Source organism: Phoxinus phoxinus (assembly GCF_949152265.1).
Source record: "Phoxinus phoxinus genome assembly, chromosome: 13".
Taxonomy (NCBI): domain Eukaryota; kingdom Metazoa; phylum Chordata; class Actinopteri; order Cypriniformes; family Leuciscidae; genus Phoxinus; species Phoxinus phoxinus.
Genome location: NC_136888.1, coordinates 34767710 through 34791297, shown reverse-complemented (window position 1 = coordinate 34791297; position 23588 = coordinate 34767710). Strand labels below are relative to the sequence as shown.

At 38.3% G+C, this 23588-nt stretch overlaps 1 protein-coding gene and 2 long non-coding RNA genes across 3 annotated transcripts in view; 2 read left to right on the top strand and 1 right to left on the bottom strand.

Moving 5' to 3' along the window:
- The window catches only part of LOC307009880, a 184651-nt gene that overhangs the window by 18981 nt on the left and 142082 nt on the right, over positions 1-23588 (bottom strand). The gene's annotated exons all lie outside the window — the stretch shown is intronic.
- LOC307009602 lies at positions 2339-3337 on the top strand. The gene is made up of 4 exons (XR_013800069.1): positions 2339-2420; positions 2514-2582; positions 2670-2756; positions 3208-3337. It is a non-coding gene; the product is annotated as an uncharacterized lncRNA (long non-coding RNA).
- On the top strand, positions 4674-19960 carry LOC307009601 (adhesion G-protein coupled receptor G2-like). Its single transcript, XM_079633465.1, has 13 exons — positions 4674-4723; positions 7334-7408; positions 7918-8248; positions 8326-8494; positions 8572-8706; positions 8835-8936; positions 9027-9063; positions 9150-9250; positions 15508-15635; positions 15779-16044; positions 17737-17827; positions 18436-18719; positions 18882-19960. Exons 4-13 carry the CDS (start codon positions 8342-8344, stop codon positions 19028-19030), a joined length of 1446 nt encoding a protein of 481 aa, XP_079489591.1. The 5' UTR covers positions 4674-4723; positions 7334-7408; positions 7918-8248; positions 8326-8341; the 3' UTR covers positions 19031-19960.

The following is a 23588-nucleotide window of genomic DNA, read 5'->3' as shown; positions in this document are numbered from 1 at the left end:
TTAAAAATGTTAACCCAATGGTTGGGTTCGTCCATATTTGACCCAAATTGGGTTCAATTCATTATGAATATAAACAACTAACATGGCTGTTTAGCCTGGCTAACGTCAGACCTCATCTCATTGAGACGTGGTCTGGGAACCACATGTTCATTTTCTCGTATTTGAGGCGTGGTTTACGAATGCCCAGAGCCGTTTATTGGGCGTTACGAATGTATATCAAATGCGCCTGTACGTAGCTCATAGCCAATCGTTTCAATTATACCAGATGACGTATGTAGAGCGACAGAAATTCAACGAGGAAGAAGACGATGGGTCGTAGATTTATGTGTACACGATGGTGTTCAGCGACTATTTCCATTTGTGCAAGACAAACATGAGGACAGAAGGTAAATCTGCAGTGCATATGTTGATATAAACAAACTGCTTTGATGTGTCGCATAGACGTCGTCATCGTCTTGCTGCTCCCTCCCCGTTCTGTGATTGGTCCCCTTGCTGAGGCGAAAATCTGGTCCATGGAATCCAGGCTGCCTAGCAGCGGGAATAAAATGGCGCTGCGCGCAAGGCAGCATAGGGAATCCCAGGCTAATGGCTGTTAGTACTCACTATCAAGCTAGCATATCGATACTGGTAAAGTTTAAAATATATTGAGTTTGATTCGGTAACGAGCTAGTAACATAAGGCAAAGCTAAAAACAATAATAATAATAATACATTTTATTTATAGCGCACTTTATATCAATTCAATGACCTCAAAGTGCAACAACGCAAAACAGACTAAAAACAGAGACATTAAAATAACACTTTTAACCATAAAAAGCTTTTCTAAAAAGATGGGTTTAAAGTCCTTTTTTAAAAGAGTCAACTGAACAGAAGGCACGGTCACCCATAGTCCGAAGCCTTGTCCTCAGAGGCTGGAGGAGGTTGGCCTGTCCAGAGCGGAGATGGCGTGATGAGGAAAGGGGGTGATGAGTTGTTTGAGATATAAGGGGGCAGTGCCATGGAGGCACTGGTGAGACAGAAGGGAAACTTTGAATTCAATCCTGTACTGGACAGGAACCCAATCCAGCGATTTGAGGATGGGTGTGATGTGGTGGTACTTCCACACGCCCATCAGGATCCTAGCAGCACAGTTCTGAATGTACTGCAACTGCTGGATGTTCTTGCTTGGGATCCCGATGAGGAGTGCGTTACAACAGTCCAGCCTGGAGGTTGCAGGTTGCATTGATACACATTGCATTGAAAACAGGCTGCATTGATACACGTTTTCCCATTACCATCAGTTAAACTCTGATGAAGGTGAATTTCGTGTAAGATTCATAACATATACGGTGTTTTGCATGTAAGAGCTTCCACGATGAAAGCACTGTTGGCTCTGATGAGGACTACACTCTGGAGATATTGACTCTCGTCTGACTTCTTGCTTTATCCAAAGACTTTTTGGTCATAGCCTTTACGAATACTGTCTTCCTTTTTTGCCTTCGCTGACAGTATATGCAGGAACTGGGAATTTTGACTGCTCTTTCTCTGCCATAATTGTGATTTTTCTAGCTTCCGTGCCTCTTCCCCTCCTCGAGTCAAACGGGTGCGCGCATGTGGGCAGATCCTGTAGCGGCAGGGGTGGTAGCCATGGTAGCGAGGGAGAGTGACAGTCGCCCAGCCAATCATTTCATTCGTTCTGAATGGAAATAAGTAGCTGTGTTTATTGCAGCCCTGAGAGGACTACAGACACTAGATTTTTATACTCTATTTTTCAAAGTAATTACATTTTAGTTATGTATTTGTATATAAAGACTGTTTAAACAAATTTTGGAAAAAGTTTTTTAGACTAAAACCGCCTACCCTGCCTTTAAGTCCCTTTTTAAATTAAATTAAATTCTGCTGTAAAGAAGCTCTAAAAAGACAATAGATCTAAAAATATTATTCATCATAACGAATTTTCAATGGCCCCCAAAAAACATCACACTAGTCAAACTAATAAATATCTCAATGTCATTCATCACGTGACAAAAATAACAAAACAGTCATTTACTGTGAAAAACATTTATAGTTCTCTATGAACAAATGTAACTTGATCAACTGGACCTGAATGTAAAAGAACACTGAAATTCACAGTTAAAACCCACAATAAACATGATTTGCATGTTTGCAAATGAACGGTATGTCATTGTTCCAGCGGCTCTGAGCTGCGGATCATAATCATACGGCTTCATATGTGAACGGATGAAACTCTCTCTCTTCTTGGACTGTGGACGTTTCATCTCAAGAATGTAAATATAAAATGCTTTAAGATTTATTACTAATATCAGTAGAAAATAAAATTAAACTTATGTGTCTCTCTCAGGCTGTTTTTGGGAAGTATGTCTCGGGAAAAGCAGAATTTGCTGTGGCTGATGATCGTCTGTTGTGCATCATCCCAGATAAGTATGTTGCTTTAAACTTAAAAAAAAGTCTATGATGCCAGTGAATATGTTGTTCGATGCACATAGCCTTACAGTGTTGTGTTTGTTTGTGCAGCCTGCTCGAAAATAATGATCATTGGTGACAATTTGACAGATGCATACCCAAATAGATCAACTTGCGCAGGTAGATGTGAAATATACTGTGTATTTATTTTCTGAAAGTGCTTTTGACGACTGACGTATTCATAGAGATAATGCTTTTTTATTCCAGCTATAAACCTGAGATGTCCATCAGCTTGTGAAACAATGATAGGGGATTTTTGCATAATGACAGTCAAACCGAACACCACTTCCCTGGGTAACATTGTTAATTTTGTATTATATATTATATAATTTTTATTAAAATTTTGAATTAGCTTTTGTTTTTATATTTTCAGTTTGCATTTTAATTTTAGTTAAAGTTTTAATACTTTTGTTATGGTATTTTATCACTTTTATTAGTTTGCTATTTTTAAGAGTTTATATTTAGGTTTAATTTACATTTATTTTAGATATTTAGTACATCAATTTAAACTTAGGCCTATTTTATGTCAGTTAGTTGCCAAGGCAAAATTTGTCATTTTCTTTAAGTTTTTTTTTACTGTATATATTTTTATTTTATTTATTTTTTCAATTGACGAAAACTATAGTTTTAGTTATTGATAAATACATTGTGTAAAACCTGCGTATATTTTATTTATAAATCATTCTTGAGTTCCATTTTTTTCCCAACAAATATAAAATGTTCAAATGTTCTCTCTGGTTTCCAGGACTCTGCAAAACATACTTTTTCAACATAACAAACAACTGGGGGAAATATGAAGTCAGAATGAATGAGAAGGTTCAAGACATAAAAATGTGGTTTTTACCAAATGAGTCTAAATGTCTGCCATCAGCGGTCCTGGAGTCAACAGGTGCGTGTCAGATACAGTGTAACACACAACACCGCATGAGTACAGGTATACCTCTGTGTTTTCATGAGCGATCGCTGCTGTCAGTCATTATGACGTCATCGCTGTTGGTAATATTTCGAATTCTGAACATTCTATCAATCTATGCAAAGCTAACATTGAACAAACGCAAGACTTAAATTATATACAAATCAGAATATTTAACCCCTTATCAAGCACCCCCTTTTTTTTAATAGACATGAAAATGCACATTCCGAACCTAAATGGTTGTAATTCAAGAATGCTTTGGAATATAGATGTAAGACTGGTCTTTTTTTAAAGAAGACATTTGGCAGATTTTTGTAGAAGTTAAATAAATTAAGACAGTTAAACAGAAAAAAAAGTTATAGAAGTTTGAGTTTATGAAAATGTAAACCGTTAAAAATTTAATTATTCATATTTTATATAAAATATATATTTTCAAAACCTGTTGGACTCTAAAACTGCAAAAAAAATTGAAATCTGAACAAGTTGTGTTTCAAATTTTAGGTTGATATCTAAAAACAATTTTTTTGGGCGCAGTACCACACTTTACTGACATTACTGCCCATATAAGGGCGCCTCCATTTCCATATGTGGTTTGAGTCTGAACCATTATTTTTACAATTTATGAAGTAGACATCCTATTCAGAAGTAGTGTTGGAAGTTTGGCAGATTTTGAAATGAATTCGACCTCTAAGAAACACAAAAGAACACGTATGTGCATTATAGCTCGCTGCCACATCACTAATGCTGAATTTATAAAATGTTTCTGTATATTTAAAAAATGTTCAGACCTTTTTAAAAAAAACAATTGAATGGATGCTATCTTTTGAACTCTTGGCATGAAAACAAACTGAGGTTTCTACCATTCTTTCATGATTTTTCATGTTCATCACTATTTCAAAATAAAGGTCTGAACACGCCTTAGCAGTATGAAAATATTTTTGTTGCAAATGGATAAATTACGGCTCCTCTCTAATTTATTTTGAAAATCAGTCACTAAATATGTAAACTAGAGATTGTAAGCTTTCAAATGATATATAGTTTGTCATAATTAGTTTAGGTTTAGTATAGGATATTACGGTTTTAAATATGTAATGGCTGTGCCAATATAAAGGGTTAAATTAGCCTGTATGTAATGAGTAACAGAGAAACAGCAGGTCATGGTACAACCACAGACTTTTTTTACACTATTTTACACTGGTGATATTTAGCAAGTGTAATAATTCCATCTCTTTCCTTCTGCTTGATCCAGATTATAATGTGACTTGTCAGAACAACAACAACCCAACAACTAACACCCGTACAACTAACACCACCACCTGCAACGCAAATAATCAAAGCTCAAACATATGTAAGTTTCTGCCCTCTTCTACAGTATAATCCAATTTGTTGTAGCAACCAGATACATTGCAGTGTGCTTTCCATTGAAACGATTATCTAGAAACATAGAAATAGCATAAAAATAGAAACCTCATTCGTTCTAGGTCTACATATTACGATGAGGCAGGCGAAACTGCTTTAAGCATTTACATGGTTGTTTCAATGGAAAAGTCCAAATTAAGACTAGGTTTGGAAACAATACCACATAATTCCATGCATTTTGCAGCCTCTCTTTTTTTATCAACATGACACCATATATATTTGGATATATTAGCATAAATATCAAGATAAGGATCATATGAAAGTATGTTGCAGGGAGAACTGAAGGAATTTTTTGAAAAGTATGTATAGAACAAATTTAAATGACATGATAAATAGGCAAAATAAAAATTACAATTAAAATAAAAAATTAAACAATAAATAACTAAAATGCTTAACGTGAACATGACTTATGACAGTGATATTAAAAGATGGAATTGAGTATACATAACTGATGATGCATAATTTAGCTATATAGAGAAGCAGTTGTGCCTAGAATATGAATGTAACATGCTATATTTGAAGGTTAAATATTTTCTTTGTACCAGTTGTATAAAGAAAATGTTCAACATGCAATTTAATGTGTTACGTTCATATTCTGGCTTCATTTGTTGATAGTTCAGCCAAAAAAATGTAATCCTGTCATCTTTGACTCAGTCAAGTTGTTCCAAAACTGTATGAGTTTCTTTCTTCTGTTGAACACAAAATAAGATATTTTGAAGAATGGTAGTAACCAAACAGTTGCAGGTCCCAATTGACTTCCATAGTTGAAAAAAACCCCAAACCCACTATGGAAGTCAATGGGGACCAGAAACTTGTTGGTTACCCGGCCTAAACGGTTAGTTAATCCCAAAAAATGTATTAGCCCATGATTTACTCACCCTCAAGTCATCATAGGAGTATATGACATTCTTCTTTCAGAGTTATATAAAAAAATATCCTGGCTCTTCCAAGCTTTATAATTGTAGTGAATGGTACCTGAGATTTTGAAGCCCAAAAAAGTACATCCATCCATCATAAAAGTAATCCATATGACTCCAGGGGGTTAATAAAGGCCTTCTGAAGCGAAGTGATGCGTTTGTGTAAGAAAAATATCCATATTTATAACTTTATAAACTATAATCACTGGCTTCCGGTAACGGCCGTACAAGAGTCTAGTTCCACAGGAAGAGTGACCTCTGACCCGACGCATGACCTCTGACCCGACACATGACCTCTGACCCAACACATGACCTGACGCATGACCTCTGACTCAACACATGACCTCTGACCCGAAGCATTACCTCTGACCTGACGCATGACCTTTGGCCCAACACATGACCTCTGATCCAACACATGACCTCTGACCCGACACATGACCTCTGACCCTACACATGACCTGACGCATGATCTCTGACCTGAAGAATTACCTCTGACCCAACACATGACCACTGACCCGACGCATTACCTCTGACCCGACGCATGACCTCTGACCCAACACATGACCTCTGACCCGACACATGACTTCTGACCCTACACATGACCTCTGACCTGAAGAATTACCTTTGACCCGACGCATGACCGCTGACCCAACACATGACCCGACGCATGACTTCTGACCCTACACATGACCTCTGACCTGAAGAATTACCTCCGACCCGACGCATGACCTCTGACCCAACACATGACCTCTGACCCGACACATGACCTCTGACCCTACACATGACCTGTGACCTGAAGAATTACCTCTGACCCGACACATGACACCTGACCTAACACATGACCTCTGACCCGACACATGACCTCTGACACAATGCATGACCTCAGACCTGACACATGACCCCTGACCCAACGCATGACCTCTGACCCGAAGCAGGCGGGTCAGAGGTCACTCTGCCGGAACTAGACTGGCACACGGTCGTTACCGGAGGCCAGTGATTATAGCTTCTTAAGTTATAAATTATGTATATTTTTCTTACAAAAACCCATGGTTTCAGAAGGCCTTCATAACCTCTGGAGTCGTATGGATTACTTTTATGATGTATGGATGCGCTTTTTAGGGCTTCAAAATCCCAGGTAGCATTCACTCCCACTATGAAGCTTGGGGAAGAGCCAGGATAATTTTAGTATAACTCTGATTCTGTTTGTCTGAAAGAATAAAGTCATATACACCTAGGATGGTTTGAGGGTGTGTAAATTATGGGATAATTTTAATTTTTGTGTGAACTATACCTGTAAGCCCTGTTCACACCGCCAAGTGACATGATCACATTAATTTCAATGGAGAGCTGGCGATTTCTGGCGTAACAAGCGACAGTGACCGTTGCGATACGTTTAACTTGATGCAAATGAAGAGCGACTTTTCTTAACAACAACCAATAAGAGTGAAGACAGTGGAGCGCTCGTGATGCAACTTTCCTGTAATTTATGTGTACATACAGTGTTTGTGCTTACATTTGTGATGATATTCATGGACATTCTGTAGTGTTTTATTCCTATCTTATAATACGTAAAATCATAACACTGTGTCTGACACAATTATGTGTTGTCATGGATTATTGAGGTTGTTTGGAAATCCCTCCTGTTGATCCTGAAGAGAGATGTAAAAATGCTACATATGGCAATGATACGTGCAGTGGTAAGTCTGTGTCTATAAACTACTTACAGTTTCACACACCCATCAAAGTTCAATCTATCAAAATAAATAAAGTAGGCCTACAACATGCAAACTCTCAGCATATGTCTTTTCCCCATTTAAAAATCATTAAGTTATAAGATTAGGGTAATATAAGCGTTCCTTGAGCTTTTAAACATATAATCTACTTGCTTTGACAAGCATGAGTAATTCATTCATGAGGAGGTGACTGTTTAGTTTAGTGCAATTATTTATGAATCATTTAAGACATTTCTCTTTATATAGAACCTTTTTTGAAATCAAGGTCTCTTTAAAGAGTCAAGAACCCGAGAGTTCTATATAGAACCACACTGAACCTTTTTTCTGAGTGTATATGATGAACATGCAACTGTATAATTATGTTTCTTATGATATATGACATATTAGAGCACTTTCTTTAATCTTTCAATTATTGCACAATTGCACAGATGTATAATTAAAGTTTATTTCTTATTTATTTCTTTGTGTTGAAGCGCAAGAAGAAAGCAAATATGTTCTGCATTTGAACGGGAGAGAATGGATTTGTGTCATCTGCATTGATGAAAGATCAACTACTGTCACACCAGTGTCACACACCACCACAAACAATCCATATACCAGTGTCACACCATTGTCGAACACCACCACTAACAATCCATATACCAGTGTCACACCAGTGTCACACACCACCACTAACAATCTATATACCAGTCTCACACCACCCAAGACAACTCTAACTGCCACTGTTCCCCCACCCGAAAGTGTTTTGAATATATCTACAGATATAATAGACTGGAGTAAACCTCTTGAACCCTCAAAGGCATCGTAAGTGTGCGTTTACCAGTTTCAATAAAGTCTAAAACTCTAGTACTGAATACCAAGTGATTCAATCAATTTTGCAGAGAGACTCTGGAGAAAATGAACTCCTGGGTGAATGAGATGGAAAAAAATAATAATAGCAATGCGGCGATTGTGATGGGGGAAATTATTGGTGTTCTCCAAAGACAAGACAAGAACACAGAAAGCAAAGACATTCAAATATGCTACTCTTCAAATCAGAACATGATCAACGTAAGGCCTGAGAAACATTAAAGAATGTCCATCTGACTAGGATTCTTGATTTATCAGTGTTTCTTTTAAATCCACAGGTTGTTGAGAATAACCTGAAGACAGACTTTCCCTGGTCTGTAAAAGTTCCCAGCGAGGCCTTTGAAAAATCACGTCTTGAAAACAATGGTAGTGCATTTGTTGGAGTTTTAAGGTTCACCAATATGGGAAATAAGGTAATGTGTGCAATGAGATCATTCAAAAGTTCTACTTTTGGACAAATGCTTCTTGATCTGTTCTATTCACATGTTTATATTTGATTATTAATGATTGCTCTTTAATTCTTGTATGGTTTCTTATTTAGAATGAAACTGTTTTGAACAATGAGGTTTTTGGAATAACGATGAGCGCCGATATCTCCAACCTTACCAGCAATATAGAAATGTTCATTAAACGGAAAGATCTGGTAATGAAGGTTTTGTTGCGAAACTTTTTTTGTTGTTGTTATTATGACCAGACACTGAAAGCAAAATAAAAATAAAACATTTTCTTACAGGTCGGTAATGCATCTTGCAGTTCTTGGGATGGCAAAGGTAAATTCACTTATGGCTTTGTTGATCCGTTCCCATCAAGTAATTTCATATAATTAATTTCATTTGGCGCTCTCTTTTCTATGAAGGAAATCTTACATGGACGACGTCCGGCTGTGAGACAGTAAAAGTCGACAAAAACACCATAAAGTGCTCGTGTTCACATCTGACGTTCTTTGCCGTGCTGATGGTGAGAAGCTTCTCAGAGTTTCATTTAAAGACCCCATGAAATCAATATCAGTATTTCAGTCCACGTCTATGCTAGTGAACTTGTGCAAGACCACTTAAGGTAAGGTAAGGTAAAACTTTGTCTTGGGCCATCACCCATGCTGCAGTCAGCTCACAATTAACACACAATAACCCAAAAAATTAACCATAACAACAGAAATAACAATGTATTCAGCAGCAGCGCAGCGCCGCCCCTGGATTTTCAGCGCCACTGCCAAATCTTCACATGATCAGTAATATTACGAAATTCACTTACACACTGTAAAAAAAGCACAACAGTAAAAGTAGTGAACGTGACATACTCAACATACTGTACGTGACCGTTGCGATGTATATTCACATCAAATGTTATCGCAGAGGAACTGGACACTGCAGTTCACAAAAGTTCATTATTTGCATGTGATTTAAAGCCTTGCTGGTTAAACATGTCATTCACGGGCTTTTCTGAACGCAAACACCTCGAGTCTTATTGCGATAATACTGTCAAATACACACAAGGTTAACATAAACAATGTTGGTTATGTCTAAAGTGAAATAAACCAGAAAATGTAGAGAAAATCTGCTTGTTAAACGCGTGTATATTAGACGTGTTGCGTGCAGGTCTTAAAGAGACAGTAGCCATATAATAGTAAACATGATGCCGCTTGTCCTTAAAGGCAAGGCAAGGCAAGGCAAGGCAAGTTTATTTATATAGCACATTTCATACACAGTGGTAATTCAAAGTGCTTTACATAGAAGAAATTAAAATAATTACATAGATAATAAAAGAAATAAGAATAATTAAAACAGTTTAGAAAATAAAATACAGTGCAAACAGTCGGACGAACAGTGGCACAGTGCTCATTCAGTAAATGCAAAGCTAAACAGTGGTAATTCAAAGTGCTTTACATAGAAGAAATTAAAATAATCAAAAGAAATAAGAATAATTAAAACCGTGTCTGAGATGGAAGTGATTGAGCAGGTTTGCGGTGCCACTGGACCTACAATCCAGGGACGTCCTCTACTGGGGTGGTGTCTTACACCAGTATTGCCCAATGGGGCCCCCACAGAGCACGTTTCACTTTTGCTGTTTTAAACAAACAGCGAACCTCTATACTCTCCGTAGTATAGATAATCTTCACTCGCCTCGTCGGAGTGAAGCTCTCGCGTTCCCCTTCAAAATCTCTTCCAATCAGACAGCCCTGATAATTAATAATCACCCCTATCTGAGATGGAAGTGATTGAGCAGGTTTGCGGTGCCACTGGACCTAATCCAGGGACGTCCTCTACTGGGGTGGTGTCTTTCACCAGTATAGCCCAATGGGGCCCCCATAGAGCACGTTTCACTTTTGCTGTTTTAAACAAACAGCGAACCTCTATACTCTCCATAGTATAGCTAATCTTCACTCGCCTCGTCGGAGTGAAGCTCTCCCGTTCCCCTTAAAATCTCTTCCAATCAGACAGCCCTAAAAATTAATAAAATCTTCCTGAATCACAGTTTGGAAAAAAAAAAAAAAAGAAAAAATACAGTGCAAACAGTCGGACGTATTTTATATCAACCGGTAGCTATTATAGATCTTTCTTTTAAAAGGATCTTCTTACGACTTACATGTATCAACTTTCTATTCTCTTTCAATCTTCTTACGACTTACCATCTATCAACTTTCTTTTCTCTTTCAATCTTCTTACGATTTACCATCTATCAACTTTCTATTCTCTTTCAATCTTCTTACGACTTACCATCTATCAACTTTCTTTTCTATTTCAATCTTCTTACGACTTACCATCTATCAACTTCCTTTTCTCTTTCAATCTTCTTACGACTTACCATCTATCAACTTTCTATTCTCTTTCAATCTTCTTACGACTTACCATCTATCAACTTTCTATTCTCTTTTAAATCTTCTTACGACTTACCATCTATCAACTTCCTTTTCTCTTTCAATCTTCTTACGACTTACCATCTATCAACTTTCTATTCTCTTTTAAATCTTCTTACGACTTACCATCTATCAACTTTCTTTTCTTCCATCTATCAACTTTCTTTTCTCTTTCAATCTTCTTACGACTTCCATCTATCAACTTTCTTTTCTCTTTCAATCTTCTTACGACTTCCCTGTATCAATTTTCTTTTCTCTTTCATTTACTTGCACATTCTTTTCACTTTCCTTAGCCCTGCATTCACATTCTTAGCTCTTTCTCAGACTAAAACTTTAATATCGTCATTCAAATACTGTTCTACGAACAGTGGCACAATGCTCATTCAGGAAATGCAAAGCTAAACAGATGTGTTTTGAGTCTGGATTTGAATGTGGCTACTGTAGGAGCACACCTGATCTCTTCTGGAAGCTGGTTCCAGCTGCGGCTGGCATAATAGCTAAAAGCAGACTCTCCTTGCTTTGAGTGAACCCTTGGTATTTCTAGTTGATGTGATCCTAATGATCTGAGTGATCTGTTGGGTTTATATTCAGTGAGCATATCTGCAATTTATTTAGGTCCTAGGCCATTAAATGATTTATATACCAGTAATAATACTTTAAAATCAATCCTAAATGTGACTGGAAGCCAGTGTAAAGACCTGAGGACTGGTGTGATGTGTTCAAATTTTCTGGTTCTGCTCAGGATCCTGGCGGCAGCGTTCTGTACGAGCTGCAACTGTCTTATGGTCTTTTTGGGAAGGCCAGTAAGGAGTCCATTACAATAATCCACCCTGCTGGTGATGATCCTGATGAAGTCCTGACTGGAAACAAAGCATCTAATTCTTGCAATATTTTTCAGATGATAATATGCTGATTTAGTTATTGCTTTGACATGACTACTGAAGCTTAGGTCTGACTCTAGAGACACACCAAGATTCCTGACTTGATTTTTAGTTGTTTGACCTCTAGAGTGAAGGTATGCGTTCACCTTGAGAACTTCATCTTTGTTTCCAAACGCAATGACTTCAGTTTTGTCTTTGTTTAACTGAAGAAAGTTTTGGCACATCCAACTGTTTACTTCATCAATGCATTGGAACAGGGAGTCAATGGGGCTGTAATCGTTTGGCGATAGGGCTAAGTAGATCTGTGTGTCGTCTGCATAGCTGTGGTAAGAGATTTGGTTCTTTCTCATTATTTGGCTCATTGGGAGCATGTACAGGTTGAATAGGAGTGGCGCAAGAATTGAGCCTTGAGGAACTCCGCATGTCATGGATGTCCACTCAGACTTATGGTCTCCTATACTCACATAATAACCTCTCTCTTCCAAGTATGACCTGAACCATTTTAGGACTATCCCAGAAAGCCCCACACAGTTTTCCAGCCTGTCAAGAAGTATGTTGTGATCGACAGTGTCAAATGCAGCACTACCTAAAGGGATAGTTCACCCAAAAATAAAAATTCTTACAAATTCCAACCTTAATCAACAAATGTGAGTATTGCAAGTGTTGTTTATTGATTAAAAAAATTAACAAACAAAATAAAAAAATAGAAAATATAGGCTATTCCTTAGAGTTGTTAGAACTGTCAGTATAGTGGCATATATTATCTTTTAACTTAAAAATTTGGGCAAAAATTGGGGGTTTAACTATATTGAAGCATATATTGAAACCAAATTTACAATAAAATAATAGATATAAGTTTTCTCTATAAATAGAGTAAAGTTGCTCTGGTTGCTTTGACACGTGTCTGATGAGGGAGGTCAGGGGTTAGTTGTCCCACCGAGCAAGAAAGATTGACATGGAGCCACTAGATCTTCAACTTCCGAAGAATCACCCGTTTTAAACAAACGCTGAACAGAGGAGAGACTTCTGGCGAAAAGAGAACGCGACAGAGCTCATAATAAAGCGTCTCAGGTTACGACTGTAACCTATGTTCCCTGACACTGGATCGATGATTTGGGAATGCCTCCGCGTGAACCGGTGTCTAAAACGCTTATCCAATCACGGCAATCATATTGGCCGGCGACAGCCTATGACGTCACTACTAGTGCGACCCGGAAGTATATAAGGGGCGCCTAGAGAACATGTCATCCACTTATCATCTGAAGGGACTGTGCAGCAGGCATCCCCGAGGCATGGCGAAAGATGCAGTGTCTCGTCCCCTGTTCTCAGGGAACATAGATTACAGTCGTAACCTGAGACGTTCCCTTCCGAAAAAGAACTTGTGCTGCGTCGATGACGCTATGGGAAATTATGCACCAACCCACTATGCTGAGGGGAGTGCATGCCAATTATAGCTGAGACACAAACTTCAGAAAATGGCAGTTTCAAAGTTCAGGTGACACTCGTGTAGGCTTTTTCTTTCTCCCCGATGTCAGCCAGGACACTCAGTCGAGTGTCTGATCGCGGCGGCTGTTTGTTTGGTGGCCGAGAGAGCTAAATCTGTGGTGCGGCGCAGCTCGTCGACTGCGTCAGAGGAAAGACCCTGACCTTGGTCCATAACTTTCAGGAAATCAGCCTGTTATGCTTGCATCACAGCCATTGTGTGCAAGGCAGCACCAGCCAGACCCGTCGCCGCGCATTCCCTGCCATTTAAGCGCAATGTCATTATTAGTGGCTTATAAGGCAGGGCAGGAGCACAGTGTCGGTGCCTCTTCAGCAGCGAGCTAGTTCGTAAATGTCTTGTCAATTGGGGGCATTGACACATATCCGTGTTTGCGCATCCTCTAATCATCAGCGTAGTTCATGGCGATGGATGCAAGCTGAATACGGGTTCTTCCATGCCTTTTCAATCTCATTGTGTAGATCGGGGCAGGAATGGAAGGCTCATGGGAGCTGGAGCGTTATGGCCGGAAAGAAACTGTTCGTCAAGCCTGCCATGAGCGACCTATTCCCTCACGCGCTCCAACGACAGCTGAAGCCTCGCTGAAGTGCGTTACATAACACTCACAACTCAACATACGCGGGGCAGGGTGGATGTGAGCGTTCAGGTTGTACATCCTCTTCAGCCATCTCTTTTTCTCTTGGGCTGTCCAGCAGAGCACTCGCTGCCGGATCAGAGGATGACAACACATTCATCCACATTCGGAAGATCAAACTGCCACATAGCATGATTGGAGCCAGTAGAAAATCAGTATTGTAGCATACTTGACAAATATCAGACCTGCAGACGCCTGAATTGTCGCGTATTTGTTGTTTATTTGCCGTAGCAGTTCACATCCCCCTGCGACTGCTACCGCTGCTGCTACTGTTGCTACTGCTTCCGCCATGCCCAATTCAATTCAATTCTGAATAGATACGGTTCTCTAGGTGTCCCTTATATACTTCCGGGTCGCACTAGTAGTGATCTCATAGGCTGTCACCAGTCAATACGATTGGCGTGATTGGATAAGCGTTTCAGACACCGGTTCACAAGGAGGCGTTCCCCAATAGTGCGAGTTCCCTTTCAAAAGGGAACAAGAATCAACATCGGCTTGGCTTTTCAGAAATGGCGAGAGCTGAAGGATTTTAAATGTTGTAAAAGCGACACGTAGATGGTGTTTTATTACTCAACAGGTGAGTAAGGTGTTTTATTGAACAGATACACCACTATATGCAGCTTTCCAACAGAGTTCACTGACTGTAAAGCATTATCTATTGTGAAGATCATTTCATTATGGTTGCTGTAGCACTATGTTGGAATTTATTTTAAAGGAAGTATCGTGTCTATTAATGGGCAAAGCTACGTAATGTCTTCAGCTAGTCAGCTTGAGATCTTTTCCATCTAAACTGATTATATATTTTAATCCTAGTAGAGAATGATTTATGAGCAGCAGGATAACCATATTCATCCACACAGAGCCAAAGTACAATCAAAACAATGTTCTTCTGCTAAATACACACAGTTTTGTTTTTTAACTGCTAGAGGGCCAAAAGATACATAGTGTACATTTAAATGATCAAATTTCGTTGTTCTATCAATCAATCTAGCTATCTATATGCCTACTTTTGAATAGAGGTCAGTCATTGCAGCCAAATATTGTAGTTAAGCATCCAACAGTCGACTCAGCTATACTAACTACAACTATAAAATGAACAAGGATCAGCTCAGATAATTTGAACTTGGGAGTATTTGATGAGAAATGTTTGACTTCATATTCAGACCTTGGAAATCTGATGTTTAATTGCAGACTTTGGTGCTGTGGCAAAGTTGAGCACATATTCCTTCATCATTTTGGAGCTTGTGTGTCTTGATATCTTTTGAAGTATAACATGATGACATGTGACATAAAAATCATCCAGCTGATCTGTTTATTTCTGTTGTGTTTTCTCTGATCTCTCAGTCTCTGCCAGGTGAAAATGCAAACAGCACAGCACAGTATGTGGAATCATTGAGCTTCATCTCTTCTATCGGTTGCGGCATCTCCATGTTTTTTCTGTCCGTCGCTCTGTTCATGCATTTCCTGTTAAGGTAGAGAATCTTAAAATATAACATATTACATATAGTTACTTTAAGTTCTTTGACCAATCACTTTTGCTCCTCTTTTGGATAAAAGCATCTGCAAAATGCATAAATTCATGTTACAAATACAGGTTGTTTTTATTTTTGAACAGGAAAGCCAAATCAAATCAAGCCACGAAGATCTTGATAAACATGTTTGTGGCTTTGTTTCTCCTGAATTTATCCTTTTTGTCAAACGAGAGCGTCGCCAACACAGAAGACAAGGCTGCGTGTGTCTTCATAGCGCTGCTCATGCATTACTCCATGCTGACTACATTCACCTGGTTCTTCATTCAAGCTCTTCATATGTACTTATGGCTCATCAGACAGAACGTCACCATCACAAACTACATGAGGAAGATCACCGTGTTCGGCTGGAGTGAGTTACATGGAGAAAACACCTGTTATGGTGTTCACTTAAGAAAACAACATTGTTTAAAACAAAACCAGCCAACTGTGAACTCGAGTTGACCCGGAAAAGAACACTGCACACAAGTCATATTTTATTGTTTTTTCGTTTTCTTGAGCTGTTCCTTTAAAAGTATATGAAAACTCAACGTCCTGCCCTCTCAAATTATTCAGATTTGACTTTTAAGTAGAATTAAACGCTGCCCCCTAGATAGGCACCTGGGTTGATCCAAGGTAAACATGTTATGTGGACAGTCCTCAATGCATCCCTCTAACGCATTTACGTCCCTCCTCAATTATTGTTGGGGTTTGAAGTTTTTTGACTCTGGCTAGTTTTGCAGAGTCACATAAATGTTATGCTCACTGTGCATATTCACAACCTAGTGGGCAGGCAATTCTTCAGCATGGCGTCGTAGGTATTGTGTTCCTCATAGCATCAACACCAAGATGCAGTGTTGAAGTTCCACTTCAAAAGAGAACACCTTGTGTTGCGAATGCAACCCTGTACCCTGAGAAGGGAAAGAGATGCTGCGTCTTGTTGCCACATCAGGGCATAACAGCACGTGGTCAGACAGTGGTCAAGCCGAGGGCATTCTCCATAGCGTCCACACTAAGATTCAGCGTCTCATTTCCCTTCTCAGGGAACTGGGTTGCATTTGCAACCCCAGACGTCTATATAGCTTTTTTATTATCTTTTTATTTTAGTTTTTGTTAAGTTAAACTAAATGAAAATGAGAAAATTTTGTTTAAAAAAATGTTATGTTCAGTTAAAGGTGACATATTATCCCTTTTCACAAGATGTAATGGTATCCCCAGAATGTGTCTGTAAAATTTCAGCTCAAATTACCCCAAGATTATTTATTATAGCTTTTCAAATTTGCCCCTTTTTGGGTGTGAGCAAAAACGTGCTGTTTTTCTGTGTCCCTTTAAATGCAAATGAGTTGCTGCTTCGCCCCCAGAAGAGGGCTGATCATTTACATGAGCTTCAGATACTCCAACAATAACAAAACACGCAAATAATTTCACAATCTCAGAAATAACCAGTAGCGAGTGCAGCCTTACGGAAAGACTCAGGAATAGGTTGCAACTTTTGGACGACCTAGACGTTTCTGAATGGTTAATAGATACATTTATGTAGTTGTTGTGGAGTTACATTGATTCATCTCATCGACTTGCATGTACCGTCATGTTTAACTTTTGCACAAGTGTACACAGTTCCTGACATCTTTATAAGACAGCTGTGACATTTTTTGGTCAATAGTGTTCAGTGCTCGTGTGTGCAGCAACGACAGAACAGTTTCATGCTTTGCTCAAACTTTTGCCAGTGTTTTAGAACTGTTACACTGTTGTCGCTTGCGAAAACCAAATGGCGGCACCGTTGGTGGAAACATTAAGAGGCGGTAATATTTTAATTAGATCCCCTTCCTAAATCAGAAGGGAAGTGAAATCTGATCGGGTTATTTTTTGACATGCCTACAAAGAAAGGCTTACCAAAACAAAGTCACTGGGTTGTCACTTTTCACATTTTCTGTGTTGGTAGATGCACCGGGGACCCGATTATAGCACTTAAACACGGAAAAAGTCTGATTTTCCTGATATGTCCCCTTTAAAGTTTTTTTTCACTTACTTACCTATTATAACCCTGATCTCTCTGTGTTTTCAGTGTTTCCAGCTCCTATAGTCGTAGCTATTGTTTCATTAGGAGGATATAAAACATTGATCCTAATAACAACGTCTGGAACAACCACAAAAATGTAAGTTGTTCTGATGTGATAAATGCATGGTTAAAGAGTACATATTTTGCTTTTTCCCATGTTTATCTTTCTATAGTGTGTAATGATGCTGTTTGAGCATTAAAACGCTCTTCAAAGTTCCAAAGTCGCTCCAGAGGGAGTTCTTCTCTATATCAGTGTCAGTGTTTCTGAACTCTTGAAACGCCTCCATTGTAGTCTTGAGTTTCTTCCGGGAAAAAACACGTCACAATATTCCTCATTTAAATCATTCATACACAGAATAAAGGGGCGGGGCCTGGTTGAGTTAGTTAGTAGTGTGTTGAAACTGGTGGTTATGGAAAGGGGCGGGACATTTCCCAATCACACTCGAAGCACTCGACCAATCACAACACACTGCTCCAGCCGACCAATCAGAGCACAGTGTGCTTTTCAGAAAGAAGGGGCTTCATAGAGACAGGAAGTAAAGAGCGTTACTGACAGACTGGGAAGAGAGGAGCCGCAACAATGGAGAATATGAGGAAAATAATCAACATTCAAGCAGGAAAAAAAATTCTAGTAGAGCCTAGAAACAAAATAAAAACATTAATGAAGCTTTTAAGTCAACATTTTCTCTTCTCTTTCAATTATAGGTGCTGGATTACAGATCCTTTAATTCACTACATAGTGAACATTGGCTACTACGCTTTAGTCTTCATCTTCACGACAGGAATTTTCATCATGATCGTCACTAAGATTGTCCAATCCCGACACATTAAAGCGGCTGACGGCAAGAGAAAGACGTTCAGAAAGCAGCTCATGATGGTGTTGAGTTTGTTCCTGCTCTTCGGCCTGACGTGGGCTGTGGCGTTCTTCAGTTATGGACCGATGCTCATCCCCTCATATTACATCTTCACCGTGTTGAACTCGTTCCAGGGTGAGAAACAATCACATGGGTCCGACGTGGATGATTGTGTGTGATGCAAACATTTGGTTGTGCTTTTTTTTGGGTTACATTTTAAAAATTATACAAATTACTTTAATGATATCTGAAATGTTTATGAATTAGTTGAAATATGTTCTACTGATTTTTTTTCAGGGTTTTTCCTCTTCCTGTATTACTACCACATTCACAACGATGTTGCGGGAAATTTCTCTGATGATCCAGAAAGCTCCAGCTCCAGCTCCAGCTCCACCACAACCATCGTTCAATCCACAATTAACGCAGTGGAAAATATTTATAATTAGCAGAATTAAGGTTTCTAATTTTTGCACTTTCACCCGTTTAAAAACAGTTTAATACAACCTGAATCACCATGATGAATATATTGATGTGCACAGATTCTGCTGCACCATGAACAGGGACAAACCAGACAACAAAAAACGTAAAGGTAACCCAACTCCAAACTCCAAGATTCCCCATCCCGATTCACTCTCTAGCCAGGTCCAACATAATCCAAATCCCCTAGACCGCCATGCTGCACTGAGGTAAGCAACATTCTGCTTTCCATTGAAAATAAACTTTCCGGACTTGATGCCAGGATTGCACTCAGGAATTCCAGGAACTGTGGCACTGCCTGGAATTCAGCCAAGAACAGATAGGACACTCTCACCAAAGTAAATAATATTTTTAAGCACTCTGTTCCCACACTCACCACTCAACTCCCCTCCATTGTCACAGAAAATAAAGCCATGAAGGAGAGCACTCTGGACTTGCAAACGCGCAGCATGAGGGACAATTCAGTTTTCACATGAACAAACTCCAAACGACCCCGAAATATCAGTCAAGGACTTTATACAGATTACCACCTTTCTCCGTGTGCACTGAATTAGATCTCAAAACATCAGCAATCGACCACGACCGATAATCTGAAAATTTGAACACTATAAACAAAAAGAGCTGGTTCAGAGGCAAGGCGGATATCTCAAAGGCACAAACTACAGACTCAACGAGCAATACCCAAAGGACATTCTTGAACATCAAAAACATATTTTCCCAATCTGAAAACCTTTGATAAATGAAGGGGGGGAAAAAGCAACCATTGCAGTGGACAAATTATACATAGATGGACAATTATATCGTGATAAAGGCCATTTCCACCTGGCATTTTATAGCCCTCCACTCCCATTCTAGAGTCAATAACTGCCATGATCATAAACTTATAATCACACCACCACTACCCCCCCCCCCCTTCTCTCTCTCTCTCTCTCTCTCTCTCTCTCTCTCTCTCTCTCTCTCTCTCTCTCTCTCTCTCTCTCTCTCTCTCTCATTCTTTTGCTTAAATCTATAAGATGTGTTCTTGCTTTGCACTTGGGTCTCGTGGCCTTCCGACCCCACCTGTTCTACACTATGTCTGTATTTAATGGTTTCTGTATTGTTGTTGTTGTTCTGTTGTGTACATTCTATCTTTTGTGTATCTGTATTTTTGTTGGTCTGCCACCAACAGCACTGCCATGTTACGCACCCACGCATATGTAAAGTCAAGCCACCTTTATTTATATAGGCTTGCACTTTTTTTACAATGCATATTGTTTCAAAGCAGCTTTACAGTCATAAGAAGAAAATAATGCAACAAAGTTTGTTTTGGCTGTACAGCAGATCTAGAAGAAAATAGTATCATAGTCGAGCTTAAGTAAGTTTAGTGTTGATTAATTTCCGTTGTAAAGATCATTAGTTATTAATTTAGTTCATTTATCTATACAGCAGCTCTGGAGAAAACAGTGATGTCATCTTCCAGCTCAGTTCAGTTCTAATACAAGATCAATAATATTGTTGAATACTAAGTGCACAGTCACAACTGCACAAATATATACATACACTCACACGCATACACCCATGCACATATACTTGGGGTGGAGGAAAATCAATTTACATTTGAATCGCGATTCTGTCTTCTGCCGATCCGCATCGATTCACAAATTTCAGAAATTGATTTTCTAAAGTGCTACATGCCTTTAACTTCGCAGTAGTATTAATCAATTAATCAATTTATATTCCATACTGTGAAGATTATAACTGTCTTATTTTTAAAATTTGATTATTCAATCTCTGTAGTACTACTTACTACATGCTAAATAAACCTATACTGAAGTTGATTTAATTATGTATATTTTTTTCTATTGTATTTGTCCTATTTTATATTTATTTTCATTTTATTTGCCAGTTTTATTTGCAAAGGTTTTTATTTTTGTATCAAGGAATTTTCTTTATGTACCAATTAGTCTTTCTATTTATCTCAGGCCTGCCTTGCTTTATAACAGAAGACTGCCAGTCATGTGTGTAATGATTGCAGTCAGCTTGAATGACATTTGTTTTATTATATTGGGTAAAATGGGGTGAAAAAACAATAAATTTCGAGGTTTACATTTAATTCAGTGAGCTTTTTCTTTCAGATCTATTATACTCTACTGCAGTCAAATAGAAAAAGTAACACAAAACTGTAAACTAGAAATCAAATCTATGCATAAATCACATAATTTTTTTATTAAATGTCGAGAATTTTTTCAAAATTAAAATCGATTCTTGAGGTACCAAAATGATTTACACAAAATTCAACTAAAGTATAGTCATTTATTCTCGACTCACTAAAACACAAAACAAAGAGGAGTATGCATTTCTGGCAGGACCACTATTGTCAAATTGACAGTTTGTATGATTCTGTTCTGGACAAGAACTCCCTGCACAGACTAGCATGGATAAGAGCAGGAGAGCAGAAATAACCCCTCTTAGGGTAAACAGAACAGAACCAACATGAATATATTGCAGATAACATTAATTAATTTTAATGTAAAACATAATTTGATAATTTTAGTCTGATTAAGGGGGAATCAGAATGCCAAATCCTGACTGACGAGAGGTGGAGTTGGGCAGGGAGGAGGGTAATTCGCTCCTGAGAAACGTGATAGCTGTTGATAATACTGAAAGAGCTTATATGAATACAGTGATAGGCGTCATATTCCTATAGGTAGACGTGTATCATCTGAGAGTCAGCTGATGATTGACTAACGTGACCTGCTAGAACTGACGCTATGCTTGATTTTAATAAGTTAAAAAAAAAAATGTCTTCATAAAACCACCGCTATTGACCCTGAAGGACATTTAATTATAAAAACATTTCCATTGATAATAGCTCAATTACAATTGGTAATCTGTACCAATTACAGATGACCTGTGAGACCTTTTTCCTTTCTATTTCAAACTCTGTCTAGTCATAATAGCAGGTGACTTCAACACAGTTCTCGACACATCAATAGATAGATCTAATATTTTAATCAATAAACACAATTGGCAAGCTACAGAAACCATAAAACAGTACATGAGTGATTTTGGTCTTAGCGATGGTTGGCGACTACATCATCCAAATGCTAAAGAATACTCATTTATTTCACCAGTTCACCACTCATATTCCTGCATTGATTTCTTTCTCACCAGGATTTTATAATATCAAGTATTTCCGAATCATAGATCCATCCAATGGTCATTAGTGACCATGCCCCTGTAACATTAAAATGGAATCGAACAAGTCCACATAAACCCATTACCAGAGGGCACTTCAGTTCTGAAAGACCCTGAATTTGACACAACTCAATAAATATCAAATAAACATCTTGGAATCATCCATAACACAACATGAACTTTTCACTGCCCTAAAACTCATGCCGAACAATCCTGATGGATTCCCTGCTGAGTTCTGCAAACACTTCTGGTCAATTTTATTGCAAACTCTTCATCCGGATGATAAATTGACTCCCAGCCAACATGAAAACAGCGACAACTTGCATCCACCAATCCATGCATACTTTTTTAACTTAAAGGGATAGTTTAAAGTTTTTTAACTTTACTCTGTTAAACAAAACAAGAGACGATGATTTCAACACTGGTTAAACTTGCATCACTATGCGTTATGGACAGAATATCAGTCATCATAATTACAATACCTTATAACTTAAACTAATTATTCTCAATGATTCCAATACAACCCACTCTCATCTGGTTTAAATCTCTAGACTCAACCATTACCAAATTTCTACTGGAAAAATAAGACCCCAAGAATTAAAACGACTACCTTACAGAATTCAAAAACTCAGCTTCAAAATATATACAAATGGACTCATCCTAACCCATCGGAAAACATGGTTGGATGTTGAACAAACAATTTGTTAAGGACATTTGCATTTCACACTTACCCTTCTACAGTCAGACGATCAAAAAACACCAGCAATAGCAGCAGCTCTGACAGCCTGGTGGAAATTTCAGCACATCACAAATACTCCTCTTGCATCATCTAAATACACCCCCAGTTGGAATAACCCAGATATTCCAGTTAACAAGAAGCCAATTAACTTCCTCACATGGGAAAAAAGGGCATCAAACAATGTCAACATCTTCCATAATAATAACATGGCCTCATTTTGCTACTTGGTCCCACATCATCGGGAGTAAATGTTTTTTGGAATACCTATAAATCAGATCATCTATCAAATCAAAAATCAACATTCGGATCACTAACCTATATATCTCTGCTTCAATCTCAGAGTTAATTCATATCTTTCTTTAAAAAATTACTCTCCAAAATATACAAAATTACTCTAAAATTACTCCCGATGCCGATTTCTGGACACAAATCTGTATGAAAATCTACGTCATGACAAAAAAATGCCAACCTGCAACTCAAACAGTATAAGGTATTTATAAAGGGAAACTGTGTATTTCCGTTAAAATAAAAAAATCTAAATGAGAACAACATAAAGACAAATGTCACTTCTGAATGAGTGAGTGCTATTTAAAATGATGAACTAATGTTGA